The 22,566-nt window shown below is 49.5% G+C and overlaps 1 protein-coding gene across 1 annotated transcript; it reads left to right on the forward strand.

The window, feature by feature from the left end:
- The first annotated feature begins 6 nt into the window (after positions 1–6).
- On the forward strand, positions 7–21,162 carry LOC144488211 (centrosomal protein CCDC61-like). The gene is made up of 11 exons (XM_078206238.1): positions 7–131; positions 1,617–1,833; positions 6,529–6,611; positions 8,382–8,659; positions 12,178–12,256; positions 12,743–12,879; positions 14,458–14,536; positions 15,640–15,706; positions 17,125–17,194; positions 18,944–19,075; positions 20,946–21,162. The coding sequence occupies exons 2-10, from the start codon at positions 1,630–1,632 to the stop codon at positions 19,036–19,038; spliced, it is 1,092 nt and encodes a 363-aa protein (XP_078062364.1). The 5' UTR covers positions 7–131; positions 1,617–1,629; the 3' UTR covers positions 19,039–19,075; positions 20,946–21,162.
- The last annotated feature ends 1,404 nt before the right edge of the window (positions 21,163–22,566 follow it).

Consider the following 22,566-nt stretch of genomic DNA (forward strand, 5'->3'; position numbering starts at 1 on the left):
CCCTACGCTGGAAAGCCAGATCCAGTGGCTCTCCAGAAAGTAATCCGAGGACTGAAGGAGGAACTCTCCGCGGTGAGATCGAAACAGGGCAAGGATTACCGTGATACAGAGCTTAGGCGGCTGAGAACAGAGTGAGTCTCATTTTCCCCCCCACCCCCCCCAACCGCTTTCTGTCTTCATCCTTTCCATCCAGCCACCTCCCAAATTTCAATTCGTAGAGTCAGACGGCGCAGAAAAGGCACATCGAGCCTGCACCGACAATATCTACCACTAAAGTTGCGTTAATCCCATTTTCCAGCACTTACGATATTTTCAAGTGCTTATCCAAATACTTTTGAAAGTTTCTAAGGTTTCCGACCTCCACTACCTTTCCAGGCAGCGCTTTTTTAGGCGGGATTCTGACTTAAAGACGTTCAGTCATAATCCCATGGATGGTAGCTTCACTCCATTGGCTCCTCAGCCAAGCACATATTCCAAATGTTCTCACCTCCCTCTGAGTGAAAAAGGTTTTTCTCAAATCCCCTCTGAATCTCCTGCCCCTCACCCTAAAACTCTGCCCCCTCGTGATTGACCCCTCAACCGAGGGGAACAGCTACTCCCTGTTCATTCTGTCCATATCCCTTCATAATCTTATACCCCTCAATCATGTCCCCCCCTCAGCCTTCTCTGCTCCAGAGAAAACAATCCCAGCCTATCCAGTCTCTCCTTACAGCTCAAATGCTCCAACCCAGGCAACGTCCTGGTGAATCTCCTCTGTACCCCCTCTATTGCAATCACATCCTTCCTATAGTGAGGTGACCAGAACTGCACACAGTGCTCCAGCTGTGGCCTAACCGACATTCTGTACAGCTCCAACATTAACACTCGATATCACGACTGATTTCATCCCATCCCTGCCCATCTCTCAGCACTGGCACAATATAATTCGACCACAAGGCGTGCAGATTCTCCACTCCTTGAGTGATATTGTGACAGCGCACAGCCAGGGTGTAACTCAGGCTCGCATCTCTTGCCCATACTTGGAAGTTACAACACATTGCACAGCTAGCCTGTGTTGGCATTTACCGGATGAACCCCCCCCCCTCTCCTTTAACATTTTGTGCTTTCATCCTCTTACCAACAATATTATTAAATGTTGATCCTATATTTGGCCTCAATGCCCAACCCTAACAACTTGTCGTGTGTAAAAAAAGAAATTATCTTAGAATCATAGAATCGCTACAGTGCAGAAGAGGCCATTCGGCCCATGTCAAGCTCGTAATGTGGCTCATGTATATTCTGTAGAAGCAACGTACATTCATTCACAAGAGCCTTGGTTTCTGCAAACAAAAGGAACATGTTCAAGCGATGCACCTTTTTTTTGAATTACCGGGGAACTTGGGGAACCCATAGATCCCCGTTGCTTTCTCACGGGAATGCCTCGGTCCATCAGAGTTAATTCGCCAGCCAATCCGCTCCCTTTTCTCCCGTAGTCTAAATCGTTGTGATTGTTTGAAATCTGCCATTCTGGCGCTGGTCCTGATGAGTGCGAGGCGGAAAGCTTCGATGACGCGTCTCTCTTTTCGGGAACGTGCGCGTGCAATCATTCCTCTGCATCCCCTCCCTCCCTCTCCCAGGTTTGAGAAGTTGATGCAGGAGAAACAGGAGCTGGAGATGATGATCCTGAAGCTCCAGGAGCAGATGAAACACTCCAGCACGGCCTCCGTCTCCAAGGAGGCGAAGATCCTGAAGAAGATCATCCAAAGCCTGGAGGAGGAGCTGATGAAGGAGAAAACGAAAAATCAGAGGGCAGCAAACAAACGGAACCAGGATTACCGGCAGGTCTTGGACGAGGTGAGATTTCCGATGATTGAGCCGGGACAGCAGCACTTGTGTTGACTAGGGTGGCGAGCACTGCTTCCTCACAGCGCCAGGGACCCGGGTTCGATTCCCGGCCTTGAGTCACTGTCTGTGTGGAGTCTGCACGTTCTCCCCGTGTCTGCGTGGGTTTCCTCCGGGTGCTCCGGTTTCCTCCTCCTGTCCAAAAGACGTGCTGGTTAGGGTGCACTGGCCATGCTAAATTGTCCCGTAGTGTACCTGAACAGGCGCCGGAGTGTGGCGACCAGGGGATTTTCACAGTCACTTCGTTGCAGTGTTAATGTAAGCCTACTTGTGAACAAAGAAAAGTACAGCACAGGAACAGGCCCTTCGGCCCTCCAAGCCCGTGCCGATCGTGATGCCCTAACTAAACTTAAAACCTTCTGCCCTTACTCAGTCCGTATCCCTCTATCCCCTCCCTATTCATGGACCCATCCAGATGCCTCTTAAATGTTGCTAATGTACCTGCTTCCACCACCTCCTCTGGCAGCGCGTCCCAGGCACCCACCACTCTCTGCGTGAAAAACTTCCCCCGCACATCTCCCTTAAACTTTCCCCCTCCCATCACCTTGAACCTGTGCCCCCAAATAATTGACACTTCCACCCTGGGAAAAACTCTCTGACTATCCACCCTGTCTATGCCTAATAAATAAACCTATTGCAGAGTCTGGTCTCTGTGGATCAATATTCACTGGAAATAAGCAATCCCGGCAGAAACTGGAGATTGAGATTTTCCACCTGTTAATTCCATTCACTGGAAGTGAGGAATCTTGCCCTGGAACTGAAACACTCTCACACACACACACACACACACCCCCCCCCCCCCCCCGCCCCCCTCCCCACCCCGCACCCCACCCCGTAAGGTCATTTATGTAAAACACCGGTTCAGTCTCAACTGGAGTATTGTGTCCCAGTTTCAGCACCACCCCTTAGGAAGGATGTGAAGGTCTTGGAGAGAGTGCGGGAAAAATTCCCGAGATTGATTCCAGGGATGAGGAATGTCAGGTAGATTGATTGGAGAAGTTGGTTACTTTTCGAGAAGAGAAGGATCATAGAATCTCTACGATGCGGAAGAGGCCATTCAGCCCATCAAGTCTGCACCAACTCTCTGTCAGAGTATCTTACCCAGGCCGTATCCCCGTAACCTCACTCATTTACCATGACTAATCCACCTCACCGTAACATCTTGGCTCACTAAGGGGCAATTTAGCATGGCTAATCCCTCTAACCTTCACTGGGAGGAAACCGGAGCACCTGGAGGAAACCCACGCAGACACGGGGAGAACATGCAGGCTCTATACAGACAGTGAGGCCACAGCTGGAATACTGTGTGCAGTATTGGTCCCTTTATTTGCGGAAGGATATATTGGCCTTGGAGGGAGTGCAGAGAAGGTTCACCAAGTTGATACCAGAGATGAGGGGTGTTGATTATAAGGAGAGACTGAGCAGATTGGGTTTGTATTCGTTGGAATTTAGAAGGCTGAGGGGGGATCTTATAGAGACCTATAAGATAATGAAGGGGCTGGATAGGGTAGAGGTGGAGAGATTCTTTCCACTTAGAAAGGAAACTAGAACTAGAGGGCACAGCCTCAAAATAAAGGGGGGTCAGTTTAGGACAGAGTTGAGGAGGAACGTCTTCTCTCAGAGAGTGGTGAATCTCTAGAATTCTCTGCCCACTGAAGTGGTGGAGGCTACCTCGTTGAATATGTTTAAATCACCGATAGATGGATTCCTGATCGGTAAGGGAATTAGGGATTGTTGTAGGGAAATATCCCTTTACCAGTGCAGAATAGAAGTTGGGTCGCAAATCAAGGTTCAAAGCGTGTCTTTATTGTACAATTGCTAGGATCCTAGGGAGATCCAACATAACCCGCTCCGTAACAGTGGGCTGGTCAGCTCGATCTCAATCAAATCACATCAGCGGTGTAGCTTTATAGAGTTTCAAATTCGAGCGGGAACATTTAATTTGAGCGGGAACATTGGCTATATGTGTGTTATTTTATGTATTAAAATGGTCTATCAGTTTAAAAAGTCCCCAGGAAGTTTTATCGATTAGCATTTGTATGGTGTGTGTTCGTGTTAATGGGATTACTTGGTCCTGCCCCGGTGTCTAAATGCGTTTCCCATTATCTTCTCTATGTGTCCTCTTATCTGAATTGATCTTATTGTTTCGTGTCTGTGTTTCCTGCTTGTGAGATTGAGTGTTAATGTCATCCTGTCCTGTTGGATGTCTGGAGTATTTCATTCTAATCTTTTATTTTTATATCTTAGTTTATCAGATTTTTATGTCTGCCTTGGCCGAATTGGTAATATTTCAGTGATAGCTTGGTTTTGATAACCCACTCTATGTCTCGTTTCGTAGGGATCTTGATCGTCCTTGGCCAGTTTAAAATGCAGCTGCGCGCTGTTGCTAGGCAGATTAGGGATCTTCCGTAGTCTTTGAAATTCGCGAGTCTCTCAGCTGTGCAGGGGGGGGACCCGATCGAATATCCATCCGGGGGTGCCCCTCTGCATTGTTGGCCCGTTATGAGTGGTGCCAATTAGTCCAATAAGTAAATATGTTTGATGATACAAAATATGGTTTTCTGGAAAATTTCCTCCTTCAGGGATTATAGGGATCAGGCGGGTGGGTGGAACTGATCCACTTCAGATCAGCCACGATCTTATTGAATGGCGGGGCAGGCTCGAGGGGCTAGATGGCCTACTCCTGCTCCTATTTCTTATGTTCTTATGACCCGAGTCTGGGAATCAAACCTGGGTCCCTGGCGCTGTGAGGCAGCAGTGCTAACCACTGTGCCACCGTGCCGCCCTGGAGTCGATAGAAACTATTCCCAGGATTAAGAGCCAGAGGGCACTGATTTAAGACGACTTATTTTTAATTCGTTCACAGGACGTGGGTGTGGCTGGCTAGGCCAGCATTTTCATTGCTCACCTCTAATTGCCCTCGAGATGGTGGTGCTGTTTCACCACCTTGAGCCACTGCTTTATTCTACCTCTAACCCAAGCTGTGGCTGACCTGGAGGCAGAGAGATTGATAGACTGACAGAATTTGTAGAATAGTTGTAACCACAGGAGGCCCTTCAGCCCATTCTGCCTGTTCGAGCTCTCTCAAAGAGCAATTCACCCAGTGTCACCACCCTGCCTTCACCCTGCAGCCCTCTTCGGCTAATGGTCCAGTTCCTTTCTTGAAAGCTACGATTGAATTTACCACCGCGCTCTCAGTCAGCGCATTCCAGAACCTAACCACTCGCTACGCGGCCAAAGCTTTTCACGTCACCCTTGCTACTTTTGTGTTTGGGAACCCCACCACCTGGAGATTCCCCTCCAAGTCGCTCACCACCCTGCCTTGGAAATATATCGGCTGTTCCTGGAACTCCTTCCCTAACAGCACTATGGGTGTACCTACACCACAGGGACTGCAGCTGTTCAAGATGGCGGCTCACCCACCACCTTCTTAAGGGGCAATTAGGGATGGGCAATAATTGCTGGCCAGTGACACCCACATCGTTTGAATGAATAAAACAAAAAGCCAGGTTTGTATCGTTCTGAAATCCCCACCTGTCGCTATCAAAGGAATCTGCTGTCCTTTTCCATTACCGTTCGACCCTGGATCTTTATTTTATTCATTCATGGGACATGGGCGTCACTGGCTGCGCCAGCATTTATTGCCCATCCCTAGTTGCCCTTGGAGGGCAGTTGAGAGTCAACCACATTGCTGTGGCTCTGGAGTCACATGTGGGCCAGACCGGGTAAGGATGGCAGATTTCCTTCCCTAAAGGACATGAGTGAACCAGATGGGTTTTTCTGACAATGGTTTCATGGTCATCAGTAGATTCTTGATTCCAGATATTTTTTATTGAATTCAAATTCCACCATCTGCTGTGGCGGGATTCGAACCCAGGTCCCCAGAACATTAGCTGAGTTTCTGGATTAATAGTCCTGTTGAAAGTTGTTATCGAATCTGCTTCCACTGCCCTTTCAGGCAGTGCCTCCCAACTCTGTAATTTTATTTTCCTCCGCATCTTCCCTCTGGTTCTTTCACTGATCACATTTAATCCTGTGCGTCCTAGTTTGTTTTAAGTTTATTTATTAACGTCACAAGTCGGCTTACATTAACACTGCAATGAAGTGACTGTGAAAATCCCACACTCCGGCGCCTGTTCGGGGACACTGAGGGAGAATTTAGCACGACCAATGGACCCTAACCAGCACGTCTTTCGGACTGTGGGAGGAAACCGGAGCACCCGGAGGAAACCCACGCAGACACGGGGGAGAACGTGCAGACTCCGCACAGACAGTGACCCAAGCCGGGAATCGAACCCGGGTCCCTGGCACTGTGAGGCAGCAGTGCTCATCACTGTGCTACCGTGCCCCCCATAAAGACAGATTTCGACAATTTGCACTAGATTACTCTACACAGCGACAGTACTCGAACCTGCAATCTTCTGATAGCATCACTAGAAACACCGAGGTCAGACGCCTTATCCATTAGGCCACGTGGTCAACACAAGGGTTACTGACCCTGCTGCCAAAGTTTCTCCTTCCTTTTCTCTATCAAACCCCTTCCTGATTTTGAACATCTCTATCGAATCTCCTTTGCTGCTCAGTATTTCCACATAACTGATTTATTTCCTCCCCGACCCCCCCTCCGCCCTGGTTTTTATTCCTCAGCTGGAAGAGGTAAAGGCTTCTGAGCGGAAACTCAAGGTGCGAATGAAGAACCTGAACACGGAGCTGAGTTTGTACAAAAGAGGGTGAGTTGGTGACAGAATATTCAGATTATCCCCGCCCGCTGATCCCCCGCGTCTGCGCTGGAGTTAGCTGACCCCTGTCAAAGTGACGATCCTCCAAACCCCTGGGCAAGGGGAGGGGAGAACACCAACCAGTGACCCTGTTGGCCATTGGGCGAGGGTTAGACTCTGCTTGACTGTAATGCTGCCATGAGACGCATAGCTTGTCGTGGTCATTGCCCAAGCCTGTTCATGTGGGCAGCACGTTAGCACTGCTGCGGCACAGTGGTTAGCACTGCTGCCTCACAGCGCCAGGGACCCAGGTTCGATTCCGGCCTTGGATGATGACTCTGTGTGGAGTTTGCACTTCCTCCCCTTGTCTCTGTGGGTTTCCTCCGGGTGCTCCGGTTTCCTCCCACACTACAAAGATGTGCAGGTTAGGTGGATTAGCCATGGGAAATGTGTGGAGTAACGGGGATAGGGCAGAGGAGAAGGACTGGATAAGATACTGTGTCGGAGAGTCGGTGTGGACTCAATGGGTCAAATGGCCGCCTTCTGCACTGTAGGGATTCTATGATGCAATATTTTTAATTTTATTTGTCCCTCGGACATGGGTGTCGCCGGCTGGCCAGCATTTATTGCCCATCCCTAGTTGCCCCTTGAGAAGGTGGTGGTGAGCTGCCTTCTTGAATCGCTGCAGTCCGTGTGGTGTAGGTACACCCACAGTGAGGTTAGGGAGGGAATTCCAGGATTTTGATCCAGCGATAGTGAAGGAATGGCCGATATATTTCCAAGTCAGGATGTTGAGTGGCTTGGAGGGGAACTTGCAGGTGGTGGCGTTCCCCATGTATCTGCTGCCCTTGTCCTTCTGGATGGTAGAGGTTGTGGGTTTGGAAGTTGCTGCCTAAGGAGCCTTGGTGAATTGCTATCTGTGAACTATATAATGCACTTCCAGCATCAGGAAAATGACTGAGCAAAGCACAAAAAACTTACAGCTCAAGAACGGGCCCTTCGGCCCTCTGCACCGACCATGCTGCCCCGACTGAACTAAAACTCCCTACCCTTCCGGGGACCATATCCCTCTATTCCCATCCTATTCATGTATTTGTCCAGAAGCCCCTTAAAAGTCACTATCGTATCTGCTTCCACTACCTCCCCCGGCAGCGAGCTCCAGGCACCCACCACCCTCTGTGTAAAAAAACTTACCTCGTACATCTCCTTTCAACCTTGCCCCTTAAACCTATACCCCCTAGTATATGACTCTTCCACCCTGGGAAAAAGCTTCTAACTATCCATTCTGTCCATGCACCTCATAATCTTGTAGACTTCCATCAGGTCGCCCCCCCCCTCAACCTCCGTCGTTCCAGTGAGAACAAATCAAGTTTCTCCAACCTCTCCTCATAGCTAATGCCCTCCATACCAGGCAACATCCTGGTAAATCTTTTCTGTACCCTCTCCATAGCCTCCACATCCTTCTGGTAGTGTGGCGACCAGAATTGAACACTATATTCCAAGCGCGACTGCTTGGACCACTTAGTCAATGAAGCCAAAAGAGGACTAATTCAGCCAAGTCAGTTTGTCTTGTAAAGCACAATTCCACTCCATTTCTTACCTGTGACCTCCAGTGTGCTGTTCTGCATGTGAATGCTCCTTTAAAGCACCTCAGGATGTTTTGTTATTAGATCCCGATATTCCCACTGTTCACAGCTGCACACTTTAACAATATCCTGCCCCCTCTTTTTACCCCAGTGTCCCATGTCTTACCCATCTGATGTTCTGCTTTTTAATTTTCAGTCGCCTCACTCCAGTGGGACCCTCTCCGCAGAACCGATCCAGTTTAAACCTCAGCTCTGGCCAGCGTCCTCAGACCAGGGCAGACTCGGACAGCAGAGTTCACGTGGACTCGCGGGAAAGGAGCAAGCAGTGGTCGGGGCCCCGGGAGAGGGAAAGGTCCACGTCCAGAGAGCGAAGCGGCCGCTGGTCGGCGTTCCGGGAGAGGGAGCGCTCGTCTTCCCGGGAGAGCCAGCAGGCAAATCGCTGCCGCGTCCCCAGACTCTCTCCCTCTCCAACAGGTACAGTACATCCCGCGGGGGGATAACGCTTGCGCGTCAAGTGAGAATCATGAAATGGTGGTGGCCACAGTGGTTAGCGCTGCTGTCTCACAGCGCCAGGGACCCGGGTTCAATTCCGGCCACGGGTCACTGTCTGTGTGGAACAAAGAACAGCACAGCACGGAAACAGGCCCTTCGGCCCTCCAAGCCTGTGCCGATCATGATGCCTGCCTAAACTAAAACCGTATGGACTTAGAGTCCGTATCCTTCCATTCCCATCCTATTCATGTATTTGTCTAATTGCCCCTTAAATGCCGCTATCGTACCTGCTCCCACCACCTCCCCGGGCAGCGCCTTCCAGACATTCACCACCCTCTGTGTAAAAAAACTTGCCTCGCACATCTCCTCTAAATCCTTCCCCACGCACCTTAAACCTTTGTCCCCGAGTACTTGACTTTTCTACCCTGGGAAAGAGCATCTGGCTACCCACTCTGTCCATGCCACTCATAATCTTGTAAACCTCTATCAGGTCACCCCATAACCTCCGTCGTTCCAGGGAGAACAAACCGAGTTTATCCAACCTCTCCTCATAGCTAATACCCACCAGACCAGGCTCTGACAATCCTCTTCACCGGAGTCTGCACGTTCTCTCCGTGTCTGCATGGGTTTCCTCCGGGTGCTCTGGCTTCCTCGCACACCTGAAGAAGGGGCTTGGAGCTCCGAAAGCTTGTGTGGCTTTTGCTACCAAATAAACCTGTTGGACTTTAACCTGGTGTTGTTAAACTTCTTACTGTGTTTACCCCCAGTCCAACGCCAGCATCTCCACATCATTCCTCCCACACTCCAGAGATGCGCGGGTTAGGTGGATTGGCCATGCTAAATTGCCCCTTAGTCCCAAGATAAGTAGTTTAGGAGGATTGGCCATGCTAAATTGCCCCTTAGTCCCAAGATAAGTAGTTTAGGAGGATTGGCCATGCTAAATTGCCCCTTAGTCCCAAGATAAGTAGTTTAGGAGGATTGGCCATGCTAAATTGGCCCTTCGTGTCAGGGGAATTAGCAGAGTAAATGGGGTTATGGGGATAGAGGCTGAGTGGGATTGTGGTCGGTGCAGACCCGTTGGGCCAAATGGCCTCCTTCTGCACTGTAGGGATTCCATGATTCTGTGCAGCACAGGAGGAGGCCATTCTGCCCTTTGTCTGTGCTTGCTCTTGCAAAGAGCAATCCCGTTCATCACACTCTCCTGCTTGATCCCCGTGCCACTCTGACTCTTTCTCCTTCCAGTATTTATCCAGCTCCTTTTTGAACGTTAATATTGAATCTGTTTCCACCACCTATCAGGCTGTTGCTTCCAAACCCTCGCCACTCTTTTTCAAATAAAAAAGACATTTGCGCTGGTTCTGATTTGCTGCCAGTCACTTTAAACCTCATTATTGACCCCACAGCCCTTGGGAACCACTTCCCTTACTTGGAGACATTTGAAATCATGAGCCTATCAAATCTGCTGTTCAGGGGAAAGCCCCAGTTTCTCCAGTCTGTCAGCATAACATCCTGCATCCATTCACAGTCCTGTTTAATTGAGGGTTGTGTTAACAGCCTGCATATTCCCACTCTCTTTGGTGAAAGTGAGCATTTAAGGCAGGAATGCTATCATTTTAAAGTTAAAGTTCATTTATTAGTTACAAGTAGGCTTACATTAACACTGCAATGAAGTTACTGTGAAAATCCCCCAGTCGCCACACTCTGGCACCTGTTCAGGTACGCTGAGGGAGAATTTAGCACGGCCAACGCACCTAGTCTTTCAGACTGTGGGAGGAAACCGGAGCACCCGGAGGAAACCCACACAGATACGGGGAGAACATGCAAACTCCACACCAAATCCAAGCCGGGAATCGAACCCGGGTCCCTGTGAGGCAGCAGTACTAACTACCGTGCCGCCTATTATTTTAGGCAGTTCCCCCAAGGCCAGGTGTTTACAATGGGTCCAATGCAGTGAGAAATCTCCCTCTAATCTGGACCTGTCGATATGTTTCTGTCCTATTTCTGAACTGTGCCTTGGCGTACCAGTGTGGTGTTTCCAATCGCCACCCCGGGCATTTTGTGAAGACTCCAGTAAGGTTACCAGTTTTGTGTGGGTGGGGGTGTGCGTGCCTGTGTGTGTCTGTGAGTGCATGAGGGCAGTAACTCTCCTTTTGGGCCTCCGCAGATCTCTGAGGGTCCATAGAGACTTTCCAGCAAAACGGTTGAGTGACGGTCGGAAGTTGGCTTGTTGAGTGTTGGGATGTGGGAATGGGATGCAGTAGGGACGAGAGGAGCACTGAGAACAATGGGGAAATCGCTGGCTCGACCTACAGTTCGCAAGGCTGCGGGGAAATGCAGATTTGTTTAATTATTCTTTCATGGGATGTGGGCATCGCTGGGTGGGCCAGATTTATTACCCATCCCTAATTGAGTGTCTCATAGAATCCCTACAGTGCACAAGGAGGCCATTCAGCCCATCGAGTCTGCACCGACCACAATCCCACCCAGGCCCTATCCCTGTAACCCCACACATTTACCCTGCTAGTCCCTCTAACATACACCACTAGGGGTGACACAGTGGTTTTAGCACTGCTGCCTCACAGCTCCAGGGTCCTGGGTTCGATTCCCGGCTTGAGTCACTGTCTGTGTGGAGTTTACACGTTCTCTCCGTGTCTGCGTGAGTTTCCTCCGGGTGCTCCGGTTTCCTCCCACATTCCGAAAGACGTGCGGGTTAGGGTGCATTGACCCGATGAGGCGCCAGACTGTGGCGACTGGGGGAATTTCACAGTAACTTCATTGCAGTGTTAATCTAAGCCTTACTTGTGACTGATAAATAAACAAACTTAACTATAAACCCTGGGACATTAAGGGGTAATTTAGCATGGCCAATCAACCTAACCTGCACATCTTTGGAGGAAACCGGAGCACCCAGAGGAAACCCACGCAGACACTGGGAGAACGTGCAAACTGCGCATAGACAGTGACCCAAGCCGGGAATCGAACCCAGGACCCTGGCGCTGTGAGGCAGAAGTGCTAACTACTGTGCCGACTGTCTCGCTCGGCCATTTCAGAAGGCAGTTAAGAGTCAACCACATTGCTGTGGCTCTGGAGTCACGTGTAGGCCAAACCGGGTAAGGATGGCAGATTTCCTTCTCTAAAGGACATTAGCGAACCAGATGGGTTTTACAACAATTGACAACGGTTTCACGGTCATGATTAAACTTCTAAGTTCCAGATTTTTATTGAATTCAGGTTTCATCATCTGCCCTGGCAGGATTTGAACCCAGATCTCGCTTTGGGTCTCTGGATTACTAGTCCAGTGACATCACGATGCCACTGCCTGTCCCTGCGGTATTACTATTTGTATTTAGATGGGGGGCGGGGAGGGGGAGCACTGCGGTAACTAATTGACCAAAAGGTCATAGAGTTTGAGAAGCCTTGCATTAGGATGCTCAATGTTGTGCTTCAGGGGCAGGGTGTAGTCAAACTGTTCTCACTCTCTCGAGCTTTGTTCTCCTCAGGAACCCGACAACCCCGATTTGACCCCACTGCGTACGTCCACAGCAAGGAACGGAAGCAGAAGGAGACGGAGCAGAAGAAGTAAGTCATTGAAAGGGGAAGTCGATGAACAAAAATCCTGATTCATTTAGTGATAGAGACTGAGGGGTGATCTCACCAAAAAAATTACAAGTGTGCAAGCCGGAGAGAATCGCGCCAGATTTTTTTGGGGGCGAGCTCCCAGTTGCAATCGTATGGCACTTAAGTTTTTTTTAAAAAGCCAGGATGTGATTCTCGCCAGTAGGGGGAGGGGCAGAGCCTATTCTCGCCAGTGAAGCAGGTTGCTGAGCTCTGTGGGGGGGGCCATTGCGCAGGTGTGCTGATCTCCCAGTGCACTGTGTATACTGGGAGATCTGTCCCCCACGCCCCACCCCATGGACATCTGGACCCACCACCGATTGCTCCCACCCGCGTCCCCCAGACTCGAACCCACGGATTGAGAAGCCAGAACACTGAGCCATGGCTAAGGCCTATGCAGTATTTTTAAGATCATGCTCATGTTTCTATCTCTCCCTCTCTCTCTCTCAGTCTGAAGAAGGTCTACAGAAGCATGAACTCCCTGACCAAAGAGGAACGAGGAAGGTCGAAATCCAGAAACTGCTCCCGGGAAGGCAGTGCTGGGAAGTTACAAGCAGGCAGCCGAAATCGTGGCCGCAGCTCGTCAGGTTTCTGATTTAATTTATTATTGCCATACGTATTAGTATACAGTGAAAAGTCTTGTTTCTTGTGCACTATGCAGACAAAGCATACCGTTCATAGAGAGGGAAATGAGAGAGCGCAGAATGTAGTGTTACAGTCATAGCTCGGGTGTAGAGAAAGATCAACTTAATGCGAGGTAGGTCCATTCAAAAGTCTGACAGCAGCAGGGAAGAAGCTGTTCTCGAGTCGGTTGGTTCGTGACCTCAGACTTCTGTATCTTTTTCCCGACGGAAGAAGGTGGAAGAGAGAATGTCCGGGGTGGATCCTGCAAAGCAGATGGGTGTTGGTCACACTTGGGGATGAGCCTGCGATCCGTGCCCTGGGAAGATTTTCCTATTTAACCAAATTTGGGAGGGTTGAATTGATCAGAATTTGTTTAAAAAGGCAAAGGGGCTATCCTAAATAGGAAAGGAAGACAGTCTTGAGGTCTACAAGGAAATAATCCTTGGGATATACGGTGGCACAGTGCGGCATATATAGGGCAGCACGGTGGCACAGTGGTTAGCACTGTTGCCTCAGCGTCAGTGTCCCAGGTTCAATTCCGGCCTCGGGTGTGTAATTTCGTGGAGTCTCCACATTCTCCCCCGTGTCTGCGTGGGTTTCCTCCGGGTGCTCTGGTTTCCTCCCACACTCCAAAGATGTGCTGGTTAGGTGGAATGGCCGTGCTAAATTGCCCCTTAGTACATAGAACATAGAACAGTACAGCAGAGAACAGGCCCTTCGGCCCACAATGTTGTGCCGAGCTTTATCTGAAACCAAGATCAAGCTATCCCACTCCCCATCATCCTGGTGTGCTCCATGTGCCTATCCAATAACCGCTTAAATGTTCCTAAAGTGTCTGACTCCACTATCACTGCAGGCAGTCCATTCCACACCCCAACCACTCTCTGCGTAAAGAACCTACCTCTGATATCCTTCCTATATCTCCCACCACGAACCCTATAGTTATGCCCCCTTGTAATAGCTCCATCCACCCGAGGAAATAGTCTTTGAACGTTCACTCTATCTATCCCCTTCATCATTTTATAAACCTCTATTAAGTCTCCCCTCAGCCTCCTCCGCTCCAGAGAGAACAGCCCTAGCTCCCTCAACCTTTCCTCATAAGACCTACCCTCCAAACCAGGCAGCATCCTGGTAAATCTCCTCTGCACTCTTTCCAGCGCTTCCACATCCTTCTAGTGTCCCAAAACGTGCAGGTTAGTTGGATTAACGGTAAAAAAGTGGAGTTACGAGGATCAGGCCTGGGTGGGATGATCTGTCAGAGAGTCGGTGCAGACTCGATGGGCTGAATGGCCTTCTGCACTGTAGGGATTCTATTCTTCTATGACTTGTGAAGGGGCGATAGGTTAGGCGGGATGCAGATTCGAGCTTACCATTAGATCAGCCGTGATCTTATTAAATGGCAGAGCAGGCTCGAGGGGCTGAATGGCCTCCTCCGGCTCCTCGCTCGTAAGGGAGTTCTCCCTGCGGCCTCTGTCAGGTTAAGGGTCGGTTTCTCCCGCGTCCGTCGTGCTGCCGCTCACCTTGTTTCATCTCTTCCACAGCGGAGTTTCACCGGAGCAGATTCTCCTCCGCGAGTTCGGTCAGCGATTTGGAGGACAGCAGAGGACGTACTGAATCCAGGTAGACATTGAACACACAGTGCGCAGAGTTCCCACTGCCTGTGGTCAGTGGATTGGGTTTAATATTGTCTGATGTGAGACTTCTAAATTCATCCAAAGTTGTTTCCAGCGGCAGCGACCACCATAACAGAAATAGGAACAGGAGTGGACCATTCGGCCCCTCTATATAAGGTGGATAAGGATAGACTCTTTCCACTAGTTGAAGGTTCTGGAATCAGGGGCCTTAATCTAAAAAAAATAGGGCCCAGCCACTCGGGAGCGATTTTAGAAAACATTTCTACACGCAGAGTGCGGGGGAGGTTTGGAACACACTTCCTCAAACTTCATTGCAGTGTTAATGTAAGCCTAGCACTGCTGCCTCACAGTGTCAGGGTTCGATTCCCGGCCTCGGGTCACTGTCTGTGCGGAATCTGCACGTTCTCCCCGTGCCTGCGTGGGTTTCCTCCGGTTTGCTCCCACACTCCAAAGACGTTGGGTGGATTGGCCGTGCTAAATTGCCCGTCATTGGACTAGCAAGGTAAATATGTGGGGTTACCGGGGTAGGGCTTGGGTGGGATTGTTGTTGGTGCAAGCTCGATGGGCCAAATGGCCCCCCTGTGCACTGTATGGATTCTATGGTTCAAAGACTCGATGGGCTGAATATCTTCCTCCTGTGCTGTCTGGATTCTGTGATTCAATGGCTCGATGGGCCGAATGGCCTACACTGTCGAAGGAGGCCATTCGGCATCTAAGAAATGGTGAGAGTCGCAGAGGATATGACAAATTTCCTTAGCCCCCTGAGAAAATAGAGACATTGGTGAGCTTTCTTAACTATAGCATCGCCGTGGAGGGACCAGGACAGGTTGTTGGTGGTCTGGACAGCTGGAAACTTGTGTGTATGATTCTAGGTGGCCTGTTCTAAGTTCTCGGTTTGTGTAGTTAGCTGGCTTGTCCAGATCCGTTTGACCGCTGGGTACACTTCAAGATGCACACTGTACAGACCCGAAAGGTGGCAGACTTAGTCGCTGAGTCTTGTTGAGGGTTTGCTGAGTTCTGATGAGTTTAAAATAAACATTTTTTTTAAACCCACCATCTCCTTCCTTCCTTCCTTCCGCCTTCCCGCAGCAGATTGCAGAGGAGCAGAAAACCCAAGCGGCCATTGGGATTGGCTTCCTGGAGCAGTCCGAACTTGGTAAGTAGATCCCTGATCCACGGGGAAACTGAATCCCCACCAGTCACGTTCCTGATTCGTCCGATTTTTAGTTCAAAGCCTCTGACCGCACCCTTAATTTGGCGCCTTCCGCGATCTCGGGACGTCCCAAAGCTCTTCACAACCTATCGGGTTCCTTTGAGATACAGTCGTGATTTTAACGTGAGAATCGGGGTCCATTTTGTGCCCCGGATCTAAGGAAGGATGTGCCGGCCTTGGGGGAGGGTACCAGAGGAGGTTCGCGAGAATGATCCCGGGAAACAAAGGCTTGACGTATGAGGAGAGTTTGAGGACTCTGGGTCTGTACTCGATGGAGTTTAGAAGGATGAGGTGGCACAGTGGTTCGCGCTGCTGCCATTCAGCACCAGGGACCCGGATTCGATTCCTGCCTTGGGTCACTGTCTGCGTGGAGTCTGCACGTTCTCCCCGTTTCCTCCGGGTGCTCCGGTTTCCTCCCACAGTCCAAAGATGTGCAGGTTAGGTGGATTGGCCGTGCTAAATTGCCCCTTAAGTGTCAGGGAGATTATCAGGGTAAATACATGGGGTTATGGGGATACAGCTTGGAGGGGGATTGTTGTCAGTGCAGGCTCGATGGGCTGAATGGCCTCCTTCTGCACTGTGTAGGGATTCTGTTCTATGAGGAGGGATCTCATTGAAGCTTCCAGAAGACTGAGAGGCCTGTATAGAATCGACGTGGGGAAGATGTTTCCATTAGTTGGAGAGACTTAGATCTGAGGGCACAGCCTCAGAGTGAAGGGACGACCCTTTAGAACCGAGATGAGGAGGAATTTCTTCAGCCAGAGGGTGGTGAACCTGTGGAATTCATTGTCACAGAGGAGGCCGGGTCATTGAGACAGAGATAGATAGGTTCTTGATTGGTAAGGGGGTCAAAGGTTATGGGGAAAAGGCAGGAGAATGGGGTTGAGAAACAGATCAGCCATGGCGGAGCAGACTCGATGGGCCGAATGGCCTAATTCTGCTCCTATATCTTACGGTCTTATGGGGTGACCAATGTTCTCGCAGCAAGATCCCACAAACAGCAACGCGGTGATGACCGGGTAATTTATTCTCTCATGATGTTGATGGAGGCTTGGCCTGGTGCTGATCGACCGTGAGAGGCATAGCTGTAACTTCTACGTCCATCTCTCCTGATGTTCGATTTCCCCATCTCTAAACTCGATAGGGCGTGGAATGATTGGGAACGCCAGCCTGAAGGGGCGGTAGGTTCGGGAGTTATGTTCGAAGGGGAACTGTCGAACGGAATGAACTTGCTGACCACTTTGAAAGGGCAGGGAAATGGGTCTGCTTGGATAGTTCTAGAACCGGGAAGATGGGCCGAATGGGCCTTCTGTGCTGTGTGATCCTATGAAATCTGAGCCTCCTCGTTCTGTCTCTCCCAGCCTCAGAGGAAGCCAAAACAGAAGAAGCGTTTAGCCAGCACCCCGACTAAAAACAAAGCGTCTGACAAAGGTAAGCACACGGCACTGTGTTGTAGAATTAAATAGTTCCTTCACTGAACAGCAGCGGCAGTGTATTTATAGAGCACTCTTGATGTCATTAAACATTCCGAAGGTGCTTCACAGGAGCATTATGAGCCAAGTCGCCAGATTGATTCCAGGCGGCACGGTGGTTAGCACGGCTGCCTCACAGCGCCAGGGACCCGGGTTCGATTCCCGGCCTCGGGTCACTGTCTGTGTGGAGTTTGCACATTCTCCCCGTGTCTGCATGGGTTTCCTCCGGTTTGATTTGATTTATTATTGTCCCATGTATTAGTACACAGTGAAAAGTATTGTTTCTTGCGCGCTATGCAGACAAAGCATACCGTTCATAGAGAAGGAAAGGAGAGAGTGCAGAATGTAGTGTTACAGTCATAGCTAGGGTGTAGAGAAAGATCAACTTAGTGCGAGGTAGGTCCATTCAAAAGTCTGACGGCAGCAGGGAAGAAGCTGTTCTTGAGTCGGTTGGTACGTGACCTCAGACTTTTGTATCATCTTCCCGGTGGAAGAGAGAATGTCCGGGGTGCGTGGAGTCCTTAATTATGCTGGCTGCTTTGCCACGGCTGCGGGAAGAGTAGTTTGAGTCAATGGATAGGAGGCTGGTTTGTGTGATGGACTACAGTCCAAAGAAGTGCAGGTGAGGTGGATTGGCCATGTTAAATGCGCCCTTTTACGGGGATAGGCCAGGTGTGTGGCCTGGGTAAGATGCTCTCGTCTGTGCGGACCCGATGGGCTGAATGGCCTCTTTCTGCACTGTAGAGATTGTGTGTCTCTGTGGATGAAGGGTTTGTCTCACCCCCACTGCTGGGTGTGAGATACTGTGACAATGAGAAATGTATTTTTATCATGTTTCTTGTGAGGGGTATGTTTTAAAATTCAGCTCTGGTTTACACGGTGCCAGTCTGTCTGGGCAGCAGGCAGCTCTCATGCTGAGAATGCAGGCTAATGATTGCTTTTAGCCCGGGATGTGTTTGTGTTAATCCGGGTTAATGCATTTTTGTTTATTTGGGTTTCCCCCTGGGGTTTCGGAGTAGGGTTTTGATTAGGTTGATTGACAGCGACAGTCACGTACTTAAGAGGAGAAGCTAAGCTTACAGGGAAAAGCACACAGTTTCTGCCTGGTTTTGAAAGAAGCAAGAGGTCGGTCTCTCTCTCTGGAGGCTACTGTTTGGAGCTGTCAAAAGACAGGTGTCTCCCTGTCTCTCTCTCTCTCTCCGGAAGTGTTCAAAATGTTCTAGGGGTGATAACAAGTACAAACACGTAAACCTGGATGTTTTGTAACTGATTTTGAAGAGGGGTTTTAAGTCTGTAAGAGGAATATTGCTTGGATTGGAACTTGGGGATAGGTTAGCAGTTAAGAGCTGCATCTTGTTAAGTGTTAAGCTGATTAATATGTTAAACTGTAACGTTAAATAAAGTTTGTTTTGATAAAAACTTTCTAATCTGTCAATAGAATCACACCTGGAGTGAAATATTATATCCTCACAATGCCAAAATAGCAAATAGCTGGGGTCTAGTCTAACTTCATAATATACCTTGGGGTTTCTGATCTCGTACCCTAACAATACCCCTCAGAGGGAACAAGGGGTTGTTGTCAGCTGTGCCGATCTGGTGCAGAGCAGGAGAGGAGAGAAGGTATTCATGTGTTTAGTGCAACTCTGATAGCAAATTGGATTTCCAAATGATCTAAAAATGCACGACAAACTTTCTTCCCTCTCTCCAGAAAATTACTTGGACTCGTGTGACCTTTCCGAAATCGATGCCAGGCTCAACGCGTTGCAGGAATACATGGAGAAGCTTGGCGCCCGGGCCGAGTGAGCTGGGCAGAAAACCCTTCACTCGGGGAGGGGAGGAGGTACGACCGTGTGGGCGTCGACACAGAACCTGCCCTCAGCGATCCGCCTGGCCCGGGTCTTAAATCAGCAAAGCTCTACGCAGACCAAACAAGGCTTCCTTCTCTCGAACTGGAGGGAAGATCTTTGCTGCTTTATTTGTTTACTTGTAAATAGGAATTTTTTTTAAAATCGGTTTAAAATTGGTGGACATTTTAGATCCTGTGTCGCCTTCACGTGACTGTTGCACTATTAGACAAGCCAAGGGTGCGTACAGTTACTGACTGTGACTCGATCTAAACACAGACACAGATTGTCGGGAGCGGGCGTGGGTAGAGTGTGACCCATATCTAGGTAGTTGGGAGAGCAGAGCCCATGGCTGGTGAAAACCGCTTCCCAGTGCTTTTTGCATTAATACAGACTGTGATTCTTCCCCATGTGCTGTGTTCTATACAATATCACAAGAGCTGTCTGTGAAATGATCGAGTGCTTGATTCCCTGGGGTCCCACATCACAGGCGTTCAAACCTTTCAGGGAAGGAGGCGCACAAAACTGTCCACTCAATGAAATGTTGCAAAAGAAAAGGGTCATTCAGCCCCTTGCTACTATCCCACCACGGTGGCACAGTGGGTTAGCACTGCTGCCTCACAGCGTCAGGGACCCGGGTTCGATTCCGGCACTCGTGTGACAGTCTGTGCAGAGTTTGCACGTTCTCCCCGTGTCTGCGTGGGTTTCCTCCGGGTGCTCCGGTTTCCTCCCACAGTCCGAAAGACGTGCTGGTTGGGTGCATTGGCCATGCTAAATTCTCCCTCAGTGTACCCGAACAGGCGCCAGAGTGTGGCGACTGGGGGATTTTCACAGTAACTTCATTGCAGTGTTAATGTAAGCCTACTTTTCCTTATAAATAAACTAAACCATTCATTGAGATTGTAACTGATCTCTAATCAAACTCCATATCCCTGTTTTTGCCCCATATCCGTTAACCTTTGGTTAACAAAAATAAGCGTCTTTGGTTTAAGATTAACAATTGATTAAGTCACATCAGTTGTGGAAGAGTTCCAAACCTCTGCCAACCATTACTGCTCCCTCTGCCAGTTTGTTCCTTCACATCTTTTGTCATTTAATTTTTTAATTTCAGCCCATCCCAGACCTTCCATTTTGTTCTGCTTCCCCGGTGTTTAAAGTTTATTTATTAGTCACAAGGCTTGCATTAACACTGCAATGAAGTTACTGTGAAATTCTTCTAGTTGCCACAGCCCGGCAGCTGTTCGGGTCAAGGCGCCCTAACCAGCACGTCTTTCAGAATGTGGGAGGAAACCCACGCAAACATGGGGAGAACATGGGCGGCACGGTAGCACAGTGGTTAGCACTGCTGCTTCACTGCTCCAGGGTCCCGGGTTCGATTCCCGGCTCGGGTCACTGTCTGTGTGGAGTTAGCGCATTCTCCTCGTGTCTGCGTGGGTTTCCTCCGGGTGCTCCGGTTTCCTCCCACAGTCCAAAGATGTGCGGGTCAGGTTGAGTGGCCAGGTTAAAAATTGCCCCTTAGAATCCTGAGATGCGTAGGTTAGAGGGATTAGCGGGTAAATATGTGGGGGTAGGGCCTGGGTGGGACTGTGGTCGGTGCAGACTCGATGGGCCGAATGGCCTCCTTCTGCACTGTAGGGTTTCTATGATTCTATGAACATGCAAACTCCACACAAACAGTGACCCAAGCCGGGAATCAAACCCGGGGTCCCTGGCGCTGAGAAGCAGCAGTGCTAACCCACTGTGCTACCGTGCCGCCCAGCGTCCCCCTTTAACCATGCAAAACCCTTCACTTTGCTCCCCCTCCACTTCAGCTCCAAAGAAGTCATTGGGCCTGAAATATTAACTCTTGTTACTCTCTCTCCGCAGATGCTGCCAGACCTGCTGAATTTTTTCCAGCACTTTCTGTTTTGATTTCGGCAGAAGTATTTCCCAATTGCATTGCTGGGGTCTGGAGCTGATACCTTTATTGCAAAACCGAAGGCAAGATGATAGTGTGACAATAATAGACTTTGCATCCCCAATAAATTATCTTCGAGGCCATTATGGATGAAGACCCATTTGGCCAGAAGGATTGCATTGTCCTTATTTTAGCATCCAATTATTTTTGGAATGTTCCCAGATATTTCCCCCCTGTCTCCGCTCCATATCTGGGAGTTCATTCCCTAATATCACGCCAAAATTAACCTTTTATCAATTTCCGCCAGTGGCTCTGCTAATGTTGTAGCAAATTAAGGACTATTTGATATTTACCTTTTTTCTATTCCCTTTAACTTTTGCGTCCACTCAAAACCTTTTTGATTTATTATTTTCACATGTATTAGCATACAGTGAAAAGTATTGTTTCTTGCGCGCTATACAGACAAAGCATACCGTTCATAGAGAAGGAAAGGAGAGGGTGCAGAATGTAGTGTTACAGTCATAGCTAGGGTGTAGAGAAAGATCAACTTAATGCGAGGTAGGTCCATTCAAAAGCCTGACGGCAGCAGGGAAGAAGCTGTTCTTGAGTCGGTTGGTGCGTGACCTCAGACTTTTGTATCTTTTTCCCGACGGGAGAAGGTGGGGAGAGAGAATGTGCGTGGGGCCCTTAATTATGCTGACTGCTTTGCCGAGGTAGCGGGAAGTGTAGACAGAGTCAATGGACGGGAGGCTGGTTTGCGTGATGGATTGGGCTACATTCACAACCCTTTGTAGTTCCTTGCGGTCTTGAGCAGAGCAGGAGCCCCATACCAAGCTGTGATACAACCAGAAAGAATGCTTTCTATGGTGCATCTGTAAAAGTTGGTGAGAGTCGTAGCTGACATGCCAAATTTCCTTAGTCTTCTGAGAAAGTAGAGGTGTTGGTGGGCTTTCTGAACTATAGTGTCGGCATGGAGGGACCAGGAGAGGTTGTTGGTGATCTGGACACCTAAAAACTTGAAGCTCTTGACCCTTTCTACTTTGTCCCCGTTGATACAGACAGGAGCATGTTCTCCACTACGCCCCCTGCAGTCGATGACAATCTCCTTCATTTTGACCTTCCAGTCAACCCAGACCTTTAAGGATCAGCTACATGTCTATCCTCTGGGCTGCCTCCAACTCTGGGAAATAGGAACAGGTGTAGACCATTCGGCCCATCGACCCTGCTGTGCCATTTAATACGGTAAGAAGTCTCACAAGACCAGGTTAAAGTCCAACAAGTTTATTTGGTAGCACAAGCTTTCGAAGCGTTGCTCCCTCTTCAGGTGAGTGAAGTGTGAAGACAACTCTTCACTCACCTGAAGAAGGAGCAACGCTCCGAAAGCTCGTGCTACCAAATAAACCTGTTGGACTTTAACCTGGTGTTGTGAGACTTATTACTGCGCCCACCCCAGTCCAACGCCAGCATCTCCACACCATTTAATACGATCATGGCTGATCTTGGGTTCAACTCCACTTTCCCGCCTGCTCCCCGTGTCCCTTAATTCCCTGAGAAGGCAATGCTTTCTATCCTAGCCTTATATTCGACAGT

Source organism: Mustelus asterias, unplaced genomic scaffold, assembly GCF_964213995.1.
Source record: "Mustelus asterias unplaced genomic scaffold, sMusAst1.hap1.1 HAP1_SCAFFOLD_1376, whole genome shotgun sequence".
In the NCBI taxonomy this organism is placed as follows: Eukaryota; Metazoa; Chordata; class Chondrichthyes; order Carcharhiniformes; family Triakidae; genus Mustelus; species Mustelus asterias.

Coding starts and splice junctions, on each gene's coding strand:
- LOC144488211 (XM_078206238.1), top strand. CDS start 1,630: ATGCAGGAGAAACAGGAGCTGGAGATGATGATCCTGAAGCTCCAGGAG. Junction 8,660..12,177: donor ACTCTCTCCCTCTCCAACAG/GTACAGTACATC, acceptor TGTTCTCCTCAG/GAACCCGACAACCCCGATTT. Junction 12,880..14,457: donor TCGTGGCCGCAGCTCGTCAG/GTTTCTGATTTA, acceptor TCTCTTCCACAG/CGGAGTTTCACCGGAGCAGA.